This window comes from Poeciliopsis prolifica, unplaced genomic scaffold (genome assembly GCF_027474105.1).
Source record: "Poeciliopsis prolifica strain line A6 unplaced genomic scaffold, Auburn_PproV2 SCAFFOLD011, whole genome shotgun sequence".
NCBI lineage: Eukaryota > Metazoa > Chordata > Actinopteri > Cyprinodontiformes > Poeciliidae > Poeciliopsis > Poeciliopsis prolifica.
The window spans coordinates 6,174,448-6,193,381 of NW_026562386.1; the positions used below are offsets into that span (position 1 = coordinate 6,174,448).

The following is an 18,934-nucleotide window of genomic DNA, read 5'->3' on the forward strand; positions in this document are numbered from 1 at the left end:
ACTTTTGTGTTTTTATGATGTAAAACTCTTTGAACTGCCTTGTTGCTGAAATGTGCTATACAAATAAACTTGATTTATTGACTGATTTGTTGTGCGCTGTAATCCAAAGCTTGTCTCTAGTTTGTAGTTTTACTCATAACTAAGAAGAGCTGAAAATGTAAGGAGGAAGTTTATGTAAATTAAATGTTGTTTTCCAAATCAAGACAAGTTTGGCTTCCAGTGGTGATTTAAAGAATGATCACATTGCAAACAATTTGACATTTTTAAGAAAAAAGCTGACATTTAGTGTGCTGTGGTAGATTTTCGCATCAATATTCTCACCTGTGATGCATCAGGAGGAAATGCGGCGTCGAAGGTGAACATCTTTGGAGGAGCGTGATTGACTCCTGCTCTTTTCTGGGAGGCAGCATTCGGTGTCTGGTTGGCAGACGGGTCCATGATGGTGATCTGTTTCTTTCTGGGATCCACTTTCAAGAAGGAACTGGACTCTGTAGCATCAGACTGAGACGTTGGGGAAACTCTGACCATCACCTTCACCTGAAAGGTAAATTCAAGAGCATTACCATAACATAAATGATTATATTTTCATTTTTTTATTGTTGCCCACTAAACAAAAAGAAAACTACAACTTTATTAGTATGTATCAAGACTTACAATGTTATATAAAGTCCTATTAACTTTTTATTTTTATTATTAACCTTTAGAAATATTGCTTGAGCTACAACTGAATCTGATCAGTCTGTAAAAAATTACCTGGAATTAGCAAGAAAGTTAATCTCGAAGGAAAGCTAATATCAAGAAAATATGAAGTTGTTTTTTTAACTTTAGGTAGTAATATCAACTGCTGCTCGTTTAAAATCCTGTTCATGAAGAGCAGTCAGCCAAACTGGGTGTTTTTGGGCTTTATAAGCGAGTCATTTTTCCAGTTTGTTAGCTTAAATGTTAGCTCCTAAGGCTAACGTTAAATAGCTAAACTGGGAAGAATTGGCCGTTTTCGTAAATCTAAATCAAGTTTTTTTTTTATTGGTGCCCAATAGTTAAAATTAGAACTGGACTGTTTTTGTCCAGTTTTTTTTAAGTTAACGAGACATTTCTCACGTTAGGTTCTTCATATTTCTATTTACTTTAATCTATGCTCAACCGAATCCCGATGGAAGTAAAACACCAGGCCGCCATTTTAAGGTGCGTTTCATTTTCCACGAACCAAAACAGTTAACTGGGTCCATTATTCTTCCCTGGTCTTTTTCCCTGAAAAAACCTGGCCCAAAACAAAACAAGGTTCGACATGTGCCCCTGAAAACAGCTTCAGTTTGACTTTTTAAAACTACAGGCAGAGTTTGTAAGTAGGATGGCTCAAAGCGATTCTTGGATCAAATATTCACTAGCTTTTAGTAATCTCCCAGTTTATGTTCCTCTGCAGTTCATATGTTATGTTTATTTCAATTACACAGGAGGTCGGCATTTTACTGAACTAACATTACTTTAACTAGATGTCAAACCTAGATTTATTGGATGTTTTTAAAATTTCAAACAGTGTTTCAAAAACAAGAAAAACATGTGCATACATAACCAAGAACAAAATAGTTTCCCACTTCTTTTCTGTCTGAAAAGGGTAGGAAGTAGTGAATGCTTATTTAATCCTACCCCTTATTTTAATTTAATTAAATGTGTTGCTTACTGACTCAATAATTATCACTAATTTGTAATTAAAACCATGTTATAATATCCATGTGCCTGTTCAGTATACTGTGCCAAAGAGCCAACAAATACATTATATTACCTGCACAAAATGGTTACAAACGAACTCATAAAGGGACAAGAAAATCGACGGATAATGATAATAATCTGTTATTTTAAACAACAGCGTCAGAATAATTATCAACTCCTTGCCTATAAAGTCTTCTTAATCTGTGTTATATAACAACAGATAAAATGTAATAAATAAAAAAGAGTGGGAAAAACACTGATGGTAAGCTAATAATAAAATGCCAAAAGTCTGAGATTGAAGAAAATCAGGCATATTACATAAAAATAAACATCCAGCAGTAAATAAAAGTTTGTTTTGGTTTTAAAGACGCCTTTTAAAACAACTTTGTATTTTCAGTTTACAAGAGATTATTTTTAACATTTAAGCATTGAAACATTCTTATCATGTCTGAAGGATTTTTGTAGGGGAAAAAAAATCTATTCTCACCTTGGCTTTGAGAAAAGAATCACAAAGAAACACAAAATTCAGCTTTTAGCGCTACATGGGTATCGACACGCTTGTGTTCCTGCTTTCATCCCCTTATTCACCCTGAGCGCCTCCACTTCCCTGATCTTTTCTCCTCCTTTACCTGTCACTCTAGTTATCTCCCTTTCCTTCGCTCCTTAATCCCTTCCTATTTTTTTCTATTCGTCTTTGTTCACTTCCGCACATCAAAAGGCCTGATTTGCAGGAATCCAGTTTTAGCTTCCTGTCATCCTCTTTCTCTCCTCCTTTCCTTCATCTTCAGTCTCAAACTGTTAGCAGTCTCATTTTAGCTGGTTGTTTTCTTTGATATCAGCAGGAGCAAAATGCTGCGTCAGCTAAACGGAGGGATTTGCGAAACATCCCAAGATGTAAACAAGTTTTCATCTTGGTTCACGATTGGCGTAAAGTTTGAAAAGTATCTGAGTTTAACCTTGATATTTTCCTTCACCTTTTTTTTAAATTCAAGTTTAATCCTTGTTTTTTTCTGCTTCTTTTATTTTGGCAGTATTATAATCTCTTAGTATGACTGAGATTAGTTAATCTGAAGAGTAATTTCATATAAAACCAGCAGCACAACTAAACTGTACAATCTGTACATGGGAGCATGATCTTTCAGGGTCTGAATATAATCTGTATTGTTGTTGTCTTGTAATTAAGTGTCTTTGTCTTTTAGTACAAAATATATCAAAGTAATTTTCTGACTTAGTAACCGAGTGCTCAACTCTGCTGTGATTTGAAATTGAGGTCATTTTAATTTAATTGATATATCGCGTCAGATATCAGCGTATCTAAAAAGAAATAAGGTAGTCAAACATGAAGCACTTTCTTGCTGTCTTCCTTTTGTACAACACATCTTTGGTTAAGACAATTTATGTTGTTATGTTCTAAGATAATCTTTGAACCCTTTTCAAAAATGGGGAATATGTTTCGCTTTATTCTTTAAAGCGGAACATATTCTGGGTTGCTTTCTCAAGAAAGGTCAAGTTGTGCGACATCCAAACTTCCTCCTCACCACTGCACGGAAACACACACACAGGGAAGCATAGCGAGGCCATCTGCTGACCCCAGTAAAGGAGCCCATCGGCCTGAGAGGAAGATTTTACCACCGCACACTGAATAAGGTGTAACCCATGAGGCGCTCCGCATTGGAAACCCATTTGGTCTTTATATTTGAGAAGGTGAAAGGCTGGAGAGTGAAGCAGAAATGAGGCCAAAATGGCTTTCAGAGTCAATTTCTCAAAATTACTGTTTATGTTTTTTTTTAACTCAGTAATCTGGGACCAGAAAATACTACCTCCTTCTTTTAGAAGACATTAAACCTCTGGAAGTTTGGTGGACTTTACACAACACTGCATTGTAACTGATCATATAATGTTAAGTCGACAATAAAAAATAATCAGGGATTCCACAGGAAACTATTTTAGATCTTTTTTTTTTCAGTTTACATACATTCAGAGAATTGGTGCACAGATTTCCTTCACTCTATGATTTGTCACTGCTATCTAAAAACGATTTTATTGTGTTTCTTTCTTGTGGGTTTTTATGTTATAATTGCACACAGACCACTGAAGTGTTCACTGGTGCAGTTTACAATATACTGCCAACTACTGGCCATCCACTGCAAGTACAAGACATTTTTTGTTAAATCCAACATGGCCGACAGATGAAAAGGCAACACGGGAATATCCAGTCCCTCCTTCTACTCTTGTAGGTTAAAAAATATTGACATAAGTAATCCCGAAAGACACATATTACTGATGTATTTGTCGAATAACTTTGTTTTACAACTGATCACCTACAAAAAAAATTCTGGAAAATAATTTTAACAATTTTTCAACCCCCTGTCCCCCATTTTTATATGCCTTAAGAAAATGGAAATATTTTTTTAAAAATTCTGCCAAAGGATCATATTTCATGCATGGAAGGGTTAATTTTGGGAAATCGGCCAATACTTGCATATAAAACTGACCTTATCCACCAATATTATTAACCTCTGCAAAGGTCTAAAAATCAACGACTCTCCTTTTCTGCCCTGCTGTGAGGTTTCATGTCTGGATGTTTGCAGTTAACAATAGTCACCCCAATGTTACCAACTCAGTGACTTTCTTGCTGTACTTAGTGACATTTCTGACAACAAAATTGGTATTGGCCAAAATCAAAATTGCAGGTCAGGCTTTTTAAAGATTGGCCAGAAAACTGCAATGTGCTGAAGTAAAAGCAACTTTGAAACTTGTTTTCTTTTTACTGCAGGACAGACGAGTAAAATACCAGGAGAATGAATACTGCATGTCCAAAAAGACCTGAATTTGACTGAGCAAATGAGTGCAGATAACCTATTGAATACACTGCAACACACAAACCTTACTAAGCATGTTAGTCCACTTTCTAATGCAAATATCTTAGTTTAGTCTTATTTTAAGTTCAATAACATACATGTAACTTTTCCCCTCACTGTAGGAGTTTGTTTCAAGTTAACAATTCCTTAATATTGATGATGAGTTATTAGTTATAAATGAACATTTTTCCCATATTATATCTTGAAATGTTTCGTCCACTGGCAGATTTGGGAGTTGGTTAGTTACACTTTGATAATGTTTCCACATTTATATGACCAAATGATTACGCATTATTAATTCTTGATTAAAAAACAATATTGTGGATGTAACTAAATTAAATATTGTTTACATGATGTTGGATCTTTATCTTTTTATTAGAAAACTACAGCAGCTCTACCAGCGCTTCTCTAGAAGGTAATGCCTAAATCTTATGTTTAACATTATTTGTGATATATAAGCTGTAAATCTGAATTGTTTTTACATTAATCTGTTAAAATCAGCATTAATGTCCATTTTAAATCCTTGTTCTTTGTTGTTTTTATTGTGTGCTTGATCCAGCTGGTGTTTTTAATCTTTTGTTCCTAGAGTTTTGTTTCTCTTCTCCTTTTTAAATTTTTGTTTTTAATGCACAAGCCTATTTATTGACATATTAGAAGTGAAGTTAATTGTTTGAGGCATGAGTGTGAGCTATACCTGAATAAATAATTTAAATATTTGTAGAATTAACTACATGTGCTCCACTATAGTTCATGTATGCTCACCGACTATATCAAAATAACCATATTTATAAATATTTTGTGCAACATATGGATGAACACTAATTTGAGCTGCCTTTTTTTAAACTTTGGGCTTCATCTAACATCAGAAATGTTTGTCATTTGATCAACTACACCCATAATATCCTCTGATCATTGGGATTTTTTGAATCAATACACCTGGCAGAGGATAACGGCCAACATAAACACAAAGCTAATGGAGTCTTTTTGATGTATAAGATAGAAGAGGGAAAAGATGTGGAGTTTATTTCAGAGCAGAAAGATGAAGAGGAGAAAGCAGGTGACCAGTAGCTCTCTTGTTTCTCGCTCTCCAGCCAACTTCATCCTCCTTTTCAAACCTTTGCTTTCATTACGTATATTTAAACAAACCTCTTTCTCTGTTTAAGGGAGATTACATTCCTCATTTTGGTGCCTTCCTCTTCCATTCCCTCCCTTCTCCGAGGCTCATTTCCTTTCTGTCCTCTGAACAAATAAGACGACTCTCCGGCTTTTGCTTTTATTCCTTTTTTCTCCATCTTCTCCTCACACTTTGTACTGCGATGAATACAGCTGTTCAGGGAAACAGGCTTTCTTATACAAAGAAAAGCCTATTCCTTGCACTTAAAAAAACATTTTTAGTGTCTTTAAATGTCATGAACTATGCAGAGCTCTGCATGTTGCAGCTTTGATTTAGGAGTTATGTCTTCTTTAAAAATACTCTCATCCCCTCCTTGAGGTTCTGAGCTAAAGGGCAAAGACATCTTTCTCACGATTCCTCCTGAGAAACCGATCTCACCACAATTAGGCACCTTACAATATAGATCCTGCTGTTCTTTCACTTCAGATAACACACTCAGCCAATTTAAAGCGAGGAACTCTGCTAAACGACAACAGCTCGCCCTGAGCAGGGGAAGTGGGTTCAATAGTCCACCACCACAGCGCTTCATTGCTATTGGCTGGAAAATCGATAGGGGGCTGAAGTCGAGCTCTAATTGGTTCCCAAAGACTGCAGAAACCCAGACGCATTTGTGCAAACATGCATTAAGATGGACGCAAACACCACAAGGGAGGAAAAAAGTTCATGATTGAGATCTATGCTAATTTTAGCTGGAGTATTTATTCAAGATTAGTTCACTGTACTATAGGATTTATGCTGGAAGCCCTCAGATAAATTCAAAATGTTGATTTAAGGTGTGTGTTTAAGTAGACAATAAGACAAATTTCTGATTAATTAGAAATTAATTTGTATTAATATATTAATAGAATATATTATGGAAATAAATATATTCTATTAATATATTAATAGAAATTTTTAAGTCTGAACTTCTTAGAAATCTGCTAATAAAAAACAAATAAATCCTTTTTCCATCATTGCCTCAATAGTTACCGCCATCTCCATCAAATCCTTTTAAATAATTACATTAGAAGTTTTTTAATGAACGTTACGATTGTAGTAGAATATAAATAACCAAAACAATGCAGAGCTTTCAGACCTCAAACAATACAAATAAAACAAGTTCATATTCATTTAGAAACAACAATACTAATGTTTTAACTCAGGAAGAGTTGATCAATATTTTCAATGGGGTTTGGTGCAGTGGACTCTTGATATTTTCCAGAGCTGTATATTTTTTTTTATAAAAGTTGCATACTGCAGCTTTAACAGGCATCTCCAGCACTTGGTGGTTTGCAGAAGCTAATGCTAGCAATTTATTCAGGTGTGCTGGAGCAGAGATGCAGAGATGTGCAGGGCAGTGAAGCCTGAGGACCAGGATTGAGAAACACTGATTTAGGATGATCAGACTCTGAATATAAACATATGTATAACAGAATAAATACATGTCATTAAATTTGAATATAAAGCATTTTCTCCAGCATGCAAATCTGATCAGTTAAAGGTAACGTGATGCTGCTGAATGAGGAAATCACGTGCTCCTCTCACTCTAGTCTATTTTCAAATTCAAGCCCCATCTATTTGACTTATAGAGCCCCAAAGAGCCATAAAATACAAGATTACACCTATAAAAGATGGTGTGTGTGTGTGTGTGTGTGTGTGTGTGTGTGTGTGTGTGTGTGTGTGTGTGTGTGTGTGTTACATCCTCCAGGACTGCCAGCACTGAAAGCATTAATATTTTAGTGATGAGGTGGAACAAAGTGGCTGCTGGACTGGACTGTCATAACAGACTCGCTCAATCATTTAGATACAAGGCACACAGACGCTCGGTAACATGCGTGCCTGTGCTAAATGCGCTTACACATGTGACACAGACACACAGCTTGTGACTTGAGAGGAATCGTAGCTCCTATTAAAAATTGATTATCTGTCATAGTATCACTTTCCCCCAAGGTCAAGTTGCAATCTGTGAGTGTGCATGTGTGCAAAACGCAGGCTGGCGAGATTGAACGAGGGATAAAGCTCTCGGATAAAGAGTAGAGAAGAAGGAGGGAGAGATGAGATTTATGCTTCGTTTAGATTTAGGAGATGAGGAGCAGATCGGTTTCGAGGAGAACAAAAGACAAAAGGAAGCTTTTCCTCCTGGACATCAAAGTGTCTGCCAGCGTGTTGCTCGTCCTCCTGCAGGTGAGCTGAACAGTATGAACATCAGGTGTGACTGAGACCTGCAAATGAAGTGACAGCTTAGAGGAGGAGATGTGAACCCTGCGGCGAAACTGTGACATGCTCTTCTGTTTCACACCCAGGCGCGTGTTGGATGGGGCTGCAAGGTTTGACGACAGTATAGCGATGTTTCATGCCGCAAAAATATGATTAAGGCATCGTTTTAAGAAATGATCATTTCCTTAACCTGGCTCTCACTGACAGCTTACAAATGATGATTAGGTCCATTTTGATTTAGGTTAAAATTATTTTAAATAATTTTATCTTTCTTTAAAAAAGACCTTGCAAATGAATTCCTTTACTTGAGTAATGTACACAAACTTGAGATTTGACATTTACTTACTGACTTCCTTACATTTAAAATATCCCTGATGGAAAACAGCTTCTTTATACTGATTTTATTCATAGATTATGAATTATAAATGTAGGTAAATGTTTTCTATAAGTGTTGCGTTTGACTCCTAATCTCTGCGGTACCAAAACTGCTCACTTCTCAATCTGCTCTCAAAATTGTAATATTGTCGAATTTACTTCCCTGATGGCTTTTCTAACAGAGAATAAATGAAAAATGAATAAAAATCTCTGCTGTAAATATATGTAAATTACAGATGGCTTCCAAAGGGGTAATCCATACACAGATTAATTTTCTCAGCTCTCCTTCTGCAGCCAGTGGTTTAAGTGAAAGACTCCCAACGGGCTAATTGGATTAAATTAAGGTGGAGCTTACAGCAATATGCCAAGGCCTTATTGAATTAGAAGAGGTGTCTTTTAGATACACAAGTCTCGTAGATTCAAAGGGATTCGGGCTGCAGACCTGTGCGGGCTGGTTTGCCGCCAGCTTTGTGTGAAACGTCTCAATCTGTTTTCTGCAGTATTTTCCATCAGGGACAACACTAACCCACCATTACAGTCTCAGACAAGTTTCATGTGTTCCGTCGGTTGTATCGCTCACACGTCCAGCGGGAGCTTTGCCGCTTCCTTGACACTTCTCTATGTTCACTGTAATCCTACGAATTTGTGAGCATGCAGGCCAGAGTGGGAGAGTGCATGTGTGGAAGTAGTATTTCAGCAGGGAGCAGACCCCCTCTGCAGATGACATTTTTACTGGAGAAATGTCACTACAGCTGTTTTCTCCCCATATGTCTGCATGAGCGTGTGTGTCACTGTGACTGTGCGCTGAATAACTTTAACAATGCACAACGTCTTCGGTCTAAATCATAAAATGCTGCCCTGTCTTCATATACAACGACTGAATATTTGAATCATAGCTCAAAGGTTTCATTTTAAGAAATTAGAAACCCTATCCCAAATCTAAAAAAAGAAGTGTCGTACACCTGTTTTTAAGTTGTTTTCCCTAGAAGAAAATGTATGAATAAAAACAAATTTTACTGACATTTTTAATTTGTCCTGAGAAACAAACATTTTATAATAAATGAGCTTGCCATACAGTTAGCCACGACTCTTGACCCTTTGCCTGTAAAGCCTGTCAAAAAACAGATAAAAAAACATATGTGGTAGCATAATATTGCTTTTATGTAGTTAATTTGGCAGTGTAAGTGGTCGTAAGGTGCTGTGAGGTCGGCTGCACAAACAGACAAGGGTGAAAACCAAACTCTTCATTTTATCGTGCAACTTAACAAGAAAAACTGCGGCGATGATGGACAGCAGCCTTCAGTCTAACGCAGATTTACAGCAAACTCTTTTTACAAGATTAATGTTCATATAATTTATATGTAACTATATTTAGAAAGATAACAGCATTATGGCAAAGGTACCTGTCCACTGGTAACCATTGAGATAAATACCCCACCGTCATGTAGCCTAGCCGGTTAGCGTCTCGTCTTCTATTCGTTTTTAATGTTGCTCCAGTATAAACAAAATCAGCGTTTAGAACATAGTGACAAAAATCACGCGTTTTAATTTCTGCAGGGATCAGTCTGTGAGCTCGCCCTTTTGAGCTTCTGTAAATACCGCCGTCCATGACCCTCAGAGGTCTGTTACGCTCAAAGATAAATTAGCTCGACCCAACAAGCAGAAGCGACGAGTAAACAGACAAAAACAACTTGGGAAAACCACTTCAGTCGATCAGTTCAATACTCCTGTCCTTCATGGCGCCTCCAATGATTAAATGATGTAGTTGCAAAGGGTCAGTAACGGGTATTTTTTAATCAAATTAGAGAAACAAATTATTTAAATTAACTGAGATGTAGCCGTAATGAGAAAAGTAAAAGCCACGTATGATGTGAGGAGTTTTATTTGTCTTTATCACGTTTCTTCCAGCTGTATTACACAGTATGTGACGTGTGCGTATGTGTTGATGGCTGAATCATTTGTGATGTGCGTGAATATGCAATCTAGAAATGGTTTCCTTGACAACTGAGAGGACATCTGTCTCTCCATATGGAGAGAGACACTGAAACTCTGACAGGCAAAATGAAAGCTTTCTGTTGCAAAAAATTAAACAAGGAATTCAACACCACACATTGAATTGTAGTGATTTTAAAAGCAAATGCGTGGAAGGTAAATAGATCCTCAGTGAGTATAATTTAATTAAAATAGCAACAGTATTTATTTTACTGTCCACTGTATTTTTTTTTTTTATTCCAGTAGTCGTTCCACTTATTTCAGGGGCAGATAATGTTGCTTGAACACTGATGAGAATCATCATGAATCTTTTCTAAATATCGTCAGGATTTTCAGACCACACAGTTGTAACATTTTACTGCAACTCCTTACAAATGCAATTGAACAGAGAGATGGCTCTCGGTCTCGTCTGGTAGTTGATATGAACGGCACGCACATATTTCCTCTCGTACTTGACAAATTCCCTCAGAGCCAAATGGTTCCAACACATGGAGCTCAAACAACAGATGATCCACAAGCGCACGCATACAAAAACGGGATGCTTTTATCTACTTATTTTTAAAAATTCCTCTCTAGCGTTTCGATACGGAAACTTCCGCAGGAAGTTTGATTCTTTTTGTCAGACAGTCGCTCGTTTTCCAGGGGGCCACAAAGTCAGGGAGCCTCAAACGGTAGAGGGGGCCGGCACTAAAAACTCATTACATGGACGATCAATACTGCGCACACTTGAGAGCAGAGTGTGTGCCTGGTCCCCCAGCACACACACGCACACTCTCTCTCTCCCTCTTTCTTTCTTGTGCGTTTCATCACCCACTGGCGATGGTGACGGATGACTTTTGTCAGCCTGAAATGTGTTACCATGGCTACCATTAGGTTATATTTTGGTATCCTACAGCAGGGGAGGCCGACTGACACACACACACACACACACACACACGCACGCAAGCAAACACTCTTAAACTGGTGAAGGTCAGGATAAAATGCTACAACTCAGTATTTCAGCAAATTGCAGCACTATTTGGGCTTAAATAACTCTGAGAAAAGGATTTAAAAAAAACCCCAACAACAACCAAAGAGCAACAATTTCCCCCAAACTGATTCACTTTGAGTTTTGGAGTCGCTGATTCCTCAGTGATGATAGGCTAATTGTATTTGGCAGTAATGTCTAAATTCACATTTCCGTTTATTCTATTTTATATTACGAATGATCATTCAAGACTTTATTCATTTTTGCTTGGAATTTCAGAATTTCCGAGACATGTTGTCAGTAGATTATAATAAACTACATTTTACTCAAACATATACCAATAAAAAGTAAAATCAGAGAATATAATGACTTTAAGAGGTATCTTAATTTTTCTCAGAGCTGTATTTTTAATGTTTTTTTTCTCTATTTGATGACGGGTAATGTTTCATGTGTTGGATTCAACCTTTTCTGAATTTTAATGACAAAATAACGGCAGAGAAAGAGAAGCCATCTTGTTACCTTTCCAAGGCCGGGCGTGTCTTTGATCTTGTTTGCTGCTCGAAGAAGACAAGGTGGAGCAGGTGGAGGCATCGTCACCAAAGCAGAGCTGAAGTTAGTCGGGAATAGATGAGGGTCGCAGGAGGAGGACGGAGATGATGTCAGAGGGGCTGCAGCCACGGTGGTCTTCTGCTTCTTCTTCTTTGACGTCAAGTTCAACTTTTGAGCAGCTCTGAGGGGGAGAAGCAGTAACCTCCATTAAATGATTAAAATCAGACGTAAGAACTCACTGAATTTTATCTAAAAAACCTACATTTCACTATAGGACAACATAGGTTTAGTAATGGCATGAAGGTAATATTAATCTCTACACAAGTTTGATTTTTATTGTGTAGTTTCTCTAATTGCTGCAGAATTCTGCACATAAGCTTAAATGTACACATACACCACATCAGTTTTCTATTTTACATTTATTAAATTGGTTCATCTTCCCTTCACCCATAAACTTTAGAAAATGTATTAAAGAAATTATTTGTGTTCCAAATTATTGCCAGAAAATTAGCAAATTTAAAATACACAGGCAGTTTTTATCAAGTTTTGGGTGAGTTTCTCTGTACTTTGCTAAGAGCAATTTAATCAGATGTTATTAGTGGCATATACATTTTAACTTGCCTGTATAAAACTTATCCTATTTTGTTTAGAGAAAATCTACAATGAGTTCAAACTTCACTGCAAAAACACAAAATCTTACCAAGTATTTTCATCTAGTTTCTAGGGGAAATATCTGAGTGAACTTGAAATAAGGCAAAATTAACCTACAAGTAACTTTTCAGCAAGATATCAGCTTGTTTTATTCCTTAATATTGATGAAAAAAATAAAGTAAATGAAACAACCAGCCAGTGTCATTTTAAAGGGTAAATCTCTTAAAAATACTTGGTGAGATTTTGTTATTGGTGTCCTTTATACCCTGGCTTACTGTTAAATGCCACTGACATTGTATATATTTTTTCAACCTGAAAAGAAAACAGATTTATGACGGCATACTAGGGCTAAGGAAATGTTAATAAATAAAGTTATACAATAAAGTCATATAAGTGCAAAAAAAAGAGAATAAATTCATAGTAGCAGAACAAAGTCATGTTATGAGAATAAAGTCACAGTTTTGCAATAATAATCATAATATTTACTTTAAACTTGTAATATTATGACTTTTTCTCATAATTTTTTTTCTTAATTTACAGTTTAAATCTATATGATTAAAAGTTAAAAATTGATATTCATGAGTCAAATACAGAAATATGTCATTATGCCCAGCAGAGCCTGTGGATGGTAATAAATCAGAAGTGTTAACTCAGCAGTGGGTTTTGGGCATTGAATGTTTAATGCCCACTGCAGAGTACAAAGACAGAAAGATGTTATTTTATTCCTTGCACCAACTGTAACTACTTCCACATCCAGCTGCTCTATCACCAATTGAACTCAATGAAAGTCCACTAAAACAGCTGCAGCAGGGCTTCCTGCACAGCTCTGCTTTAACCCCCATATTTAATTTAGAGGACATGTAAGGAAGGAAGAGTGAGAGACCTTCTGCCCTGATGCACTCTCTGTCAAGAAGCTGTATTCTCACACCGTTGGCTTTCAATTAACTGCAGCAAGTTTCAGAAATGAGAGTGAGCGAGAGAGTCGGCAAAAGGAGAGTGGGAAAGAGGGGGAGAGGAAGGGAGATGTGAATCAACTGACCCGTGTTACGATGAAGCACTTCACCATTTGACCGGCTCTCCCTGGAGATTTGTGTGAATCCCTGTGTGTGTGTGTGTGTCTGACTGCACACAGCGTGAAACAAGCCTCCATGAGAAGACCACTAATTGGGTTTTTTTGAGTGTGCAGGCTAAGCTTACTCGCTTGAAATGCGATCAAAGGCAATTACAGGTTTGTATTATGTTGGTGTAATGTTCAAAACCTCCCCATGCATCATGTGAAGAAATTTATTGAAGTCTTTTGGTCTGATGCCAGATTGTATTGAAATCAGTTTACATGCTCCGTCTAATCACGGGAGTTTTTAAAGCATTGGTGAATTTATTTTCTCTATTCTGTGTTTCATTAATATTGTATGTGATTTCTGTGCTACCAATGAAATAAGGGGCTGCTGCAGTGCTGCTGATGGTTGCAGTAACAGGCATGACAATGATGGATTTGTTCACTCTGCTGCAGGGGATTCCTGCTTGTAACCTGCATGCATTTAATTTTTTTACGCGTTAGAATAATGCTTAGCTAGAATTCTTCACAGCTAAGCATACAAAAAAATGTATATCTTATCCTTCTTACAGTTTTCTGCTGGTGGGGAAACACTTGGGTTTCAGTTTCTGAAATGTTCCTCAGTGATTCAATCTTTGGATAAAATTCAAGCAACACTCAAACAATAGCTGGTAACTGGTGGTGTGGGATTTGGTTGAGCAAATCTATTTCAAACTAACAGTAAAGTGAACTGCAGTAGTTTGACATCAATTAGCTCATCAAATCATCAGCTCTTCTCTGTCCTTTTGTTCCTTCTTGGGCTCAACAGTCCTGAAACCCTTGGATTTCAGGACTGTTGAAATCATTATTTTTCCTCTCCATCCTTGCCTCTTCTTCGCTGCCCTCCATATATCCACTCATCCTTTTCGAAGAGCATCGATTCCTTCGCCTCTTCTTCTCCCCTCGTAGACTTCAGGTATCTGTCTGTTGTTGGAAAGCATCAGAGGTCAGCTGGTAACAAGATGCTGCTTTGTTTTCTTCCTCCTCTCCGCAAACACAAACAGCTCTGCTGATTGATGGCTGGTGTCTCCTGGCTGTGTTGTTGGTTCAGTGGTTAATTACTTTCTGTTTAGCAGGCCATCAATGGAAGAAGATGTGAGGGGAGACAGAGAGTGATGGTGGACATGAGGAAGGGAGCGTTTGTCTGTCGTATTCGGTCAGAATGGCTGTTTAGCATGACTTTCTTTACTGATATTATCTACTGACATGGACATGTGGCTAAAGAAATGAGCACATTTTGTTGAAAATGATAGGGATCACTGTTGTAGCTGACTGATATGGTTCTGTAAATTACAGGTTATTTCAAAGGCATGAGAAGATTCTGGATATTTCTAAAACAGTATTGCATTTGCATGGATTGCGAGGTCAGTGATTACATCGATGATCCCACTGATCCAAATAAGTTTTGAATAAAATTCCCTGCTGTTTCCACAAGAAAAAAGCAAATGCTTCCTGAATAATGAATAACAAGCAAAAAACAAAAAAGCCCTATATAAACACGTACCTAGGTTCTCTCTCGAGTTAAAAAAACAAAATCTTTCATGGCTGAATTTGGACTTTCGATGGCAAATGTTACTCCTCTGAGGTTCTGTCATCTCCGTTCCTCTCTCAGCTTGTGCCATTAACCCACATTTAGTCATTTGGCTTTTATTTTGGCGGGCCCACTTCCTGTGTTGTCCCAAAATCTCCAACTTCTTTAAAGCCGTGGGTCACAGGTCACTTCCTTGTCAGTCTCCACTGTGATTGCGGTGTGCTTTTTGATGCAATTCTTTGAATCTGCGTTTGTAAACTGAATAACCTGAATTTTTGGCACTGCTAGCTAGAGCGGTATTTTGCCATCAATGAACCCACCGGGCTATGCATTGAGGTCAGATTCACTTTGTTAAAGTCACTTTTTCGGGGGGAAAATTGAAAGCATATAGTGTGTTTACACCGATCGCATTACATGCGTAAAAAACGAATCCGACGCTTCAAGTTTGACGTGTTTGCACTATGATTGCAGACTCTTGATGTTTTGCACGCCTGGTGTACATCCAAAGTCTTTGTTGACGTGCGTCAATGGCGCGTCAGATGCATGAAAATTGATTTAGCCGTTGTTTTCCATTGCCAGCCTGTCAAACACTCCACATGCGTCCAATCGTGCCGCACTAGACGCATGAAACGCGCCTCCACACAGACTTTTGACGTAAACCAGATGCGCCTGACGCTCAAAACGCATTTTGAAACTACTTTCTCCTGTTTTCATTCAGGATGTTTTAAAGAAATCTCTTCTGATGCTGCTTTTGTGGCCACAGTTCATCTGCCTAACCTTGATGTGTTCTGTACAGTCAGCGTCAGCTACAACAGCTGCTTCTGTCTGCTTGAAAAACTCTAATTTCTGATTCATTCAGGTGTTTTTGTGGGTGTTTCCCCACTGTTCATTATCCCATAACAAATGGGATAGGAGTAAAACCTTCAAGTTGGTTACTTTGGAGGTAAAGTGGGAAAGCAAAACAACAAAAAGACACAATGATTGAAGCTAAATTAAGCAGAAGGTGCAACATTTATTTGCATGCTATGTGTTAGTAAAATGGCTTTTCTTGGTTATGTGAGCAAAACTCAAAACTAATGTGTACTTGATCTGATCAGATAACTCTGTTTTTTGTCCCATCTGGCTGGATCATCAATCCACCAATTTGTTGGGTAGCTAATTTGTTTTCATCCATCACTGGAGGAAACCGTTTTCCTTAAATAACACAAAAAAATGTCAGCAAGAAATGTAAAGGGTCAGAAAAAGGGACAGCAGCCTACATATCTCTGCCATCCTCCATCTAAAATAACGCCTTCCCAATTCACCGACTCACTTGGGGCCAATTCATTTACTCAGCTGCCTCATGCAGCACACACACAGCCAGCCAAATCCCCACAGATCCGATCCTCGGAGCGTGCAGTTAAAAAAATTCCTGCGCTGATAGAAACTCCCTTCCCCCTTGTGAGTAAGAGCATGCACACACCACAGCAAGTCTCTCTCCCAGTGTCCCCAGAGGGCCGCTGCGGCTCAGCAAAGATGTAGAGCTGCTGTGCAAGTGTGACATATTCCACAGACAGATCGCCACTAATGAAAGATATTACTCAGATATGCATTAGTGTGGAGGTAAAGGAAAGGTCAGTGTGGGAACAGACAAGGTGTGGGTGAAAGAGAGGAGAGAACAATGGGAAAGGAGGAGAGCAATTAAATGAAAACAGGAGAGCTGCATGCTGAGGAGAAAACAAGAAATGGAGATTGGCAGGGGAAGCAGAGGAGAAATAAAGGAAGACAGGGGATCAGGTGAGAGGACATGGAGTGGACACAGGGATTTGTCAGTGTGCAGAGAGCGAGCCCAGCGAAGATTGTGTTTGTATCTGGATGCAGCCCATTTTCTAAGAGTAAAGACCGAGACCTGCATGGGATTTATGATTTTACTTACTGTAAACAGGCTAATAGACAAATTCCCGCATCATCCCAACCAAAAATAAAAATACAACCAAGTGCACGTTTACCCAACTAAAAACATAAAATCTTACAATGACACAAGGGAGAAAAAACAGACACACATGAGTAGGTCTGAACTGGTTTAAGATTTTATTTTATGGTTATAGGAATTAAATCCATAACATTTTCCATACAGTTTGTCGTGTTTACATCCATTTTCTCTGAGAGAGATAAGTAGCACTCTAGCATTTTGAAAGCTGCCTGTCATCTGTGTTTAATGATCAAATTAGGGGATTTCTATCTCAATCTAGTTCTGGACATAAATCAATAACAATATATATCAATATACATAGATCAATATCAATAAAAACTATATCTGATAGAATTTTCAATAATTTCACTGAACCATGACCAGAACCGCACAGCATTCTGGGGGATGTAGGAAAGACTTTAGCCACTCAACCTCTCAAAGCAGCTAAGCAAGGTTGGTGAAATCAACCAACTTTCTTGCTCTTCAGTTACCTAGTAACAGCTTGTGGAGTACGTTTTGGTTACCCAGCAACAACCTGTTGAGTAGCTGGCGCAGCAGCAGTTCCAGGTTTTACCTCTGTGCTTTGTAACTGCTTAAAAATAAAACGATGAAATGGGAAAGGTTATGTCACTAGTTTGGCAGTATTTTAGATATTTAAAGAAAAAAAAAAAAGCACTACTCAATAATCGTCAACTGAAATGAAATTTTTACTTTGTGACACTTTTTTCAGCCTTACCATCCAGCCCTACCTCCACCTTATTCTTTTCATAAAAAGACAAAATGGAGTGTTTGGAAATCATAATCACTTCTGTATCAATACATTTTAACAGCATTGCTGTTCAAGCGAAAGCAGGAATGCTGAGCGAGAGACTCAGAATATGAGTCTGACTGTATGGTCAAAGACAGTAGACTCATATTCCACTACATGTCTGTACAACTCTGGACACTGTAATGGGAATCCACATGTTTAAGCAATCTTAGTTTTTTTAAAGCTCGTACAGCTGGATGTTTTTATAATGCAAACCAGATGTGTGTGTTTGTGTAAAACAGCCTTTGATATGTGACAGCTCAGGGGCCTGCAGCGGGGAAAGATCAAGACAGTGTGTGTGTGTTTAAGACTGTCCTTGTGTACTTTGGGGCAACATTATGTCTGCTACACTGGAGCGCAGCAGATATGAGACAAATGCATCTAATTATGTGAGGATGAACAGCAGAGAAGAGGTGTGAAAGCAACAAAGGGAAACCATCAGTGTCATTTAAAATGTGATTGGAAGCCGTTCATTGGTTATGATGGACCAGCGATTCTTCAGATACAGTGAATGAATAATTCATTTGTTCATTTTGAGTGTATCGTGTTTTTCATCAATGTTGTATCCATGTTATGTATGTCTTCATGTTATCTCACTAAGCATTTTTCCGGACTTGATTAGGTAGACGAATAATGACTTGTACCAAGAAATCATTGACTAATTTTGTTTTTTGTTGTTTTAATTCAACTTTTGTTTTTCCAGACTGACTGACATATGACTTACTGGAATCTGGTGTATTCAGTCTGATAGATTTAGGTCTGAAATGTCTTACTGTACCTGGCGAAGAAGGAGGCGGCTGCAGAAGTGGCAGTGGGTGCTGAGGTGGTGACAGCCGGCGTGTTGGACGGAGAGTTTGTGTGTGACGGAGAGTTTGCGCGTGCAGGGGAGTGAGAGTTGTAGCGGTTCAGGGCCGCTTCAGTCACTCCTTCTCTCGAAGCGTCAGAGATCATCTGGGAAATCTGAAACAAAGAGAAGGAGATTCTTAATGCTTCACAAAAACGAGAGCCATTTAGAGAAAAACAACAATTTTAAAGGTAATTATCGATAATATGCCCAAGTTGATGCATGCGCACTGTGG

The 18,934-nt window shown here is 38.0% G+C and overlaps 1 protein-coding gene and 1 long non-coding RNA gene across 4 annotated transcripts in view; one reads left to right on the forward strand and one right to left on the reverse strand.

Moving 5' to 3' along the window:
• kif26ba (kinesin family member 26Ba) overlaps positions 1 to 18,934 on the reverse strand; it is a 100,523-nt gene that overhangs the window by 34,601 nt on the left and 46,988 nt on the right. The window contains exons 4-6 of the mRNA XM_055036334.1: positions 18,634 to 18,815; positions 11,792 to 12,002; positions 322 to 537 (exon numbers count right to left, since the gene is read on the reverse strand). Of these exons, the coding sequence (XP_054892309.1) occupies positions 322 to 537; positions 11,792 to 12,002; positions 18,634 to 18,815 (609 nt within the window). The remainder of the gene's footprint in view (positions 1 to 321; positions 538 to 11,791; positions 12,003 to 18,633; positions 18,816 to 18,934) is intronic.
• Positions 1 to 18,934, forward strand: part of LOC129363985 (uncharacterized) — a 77,716-nt gene that overhangs the window by 15,351 nt on the left and 43,431 nt on the right. For all 3 annotated transcript variants that reach the window (XR_008606380.1, XR_008606378.1, XR_008606379.1), the window contains one exon: positions 336 to 544. This is a non-coding gene — a long non-coding RNA (uncharacterized LOC129363985). The remainder of the gene's footprint in view (positions 1 to 335; positions 545 to 18,934) is intronic.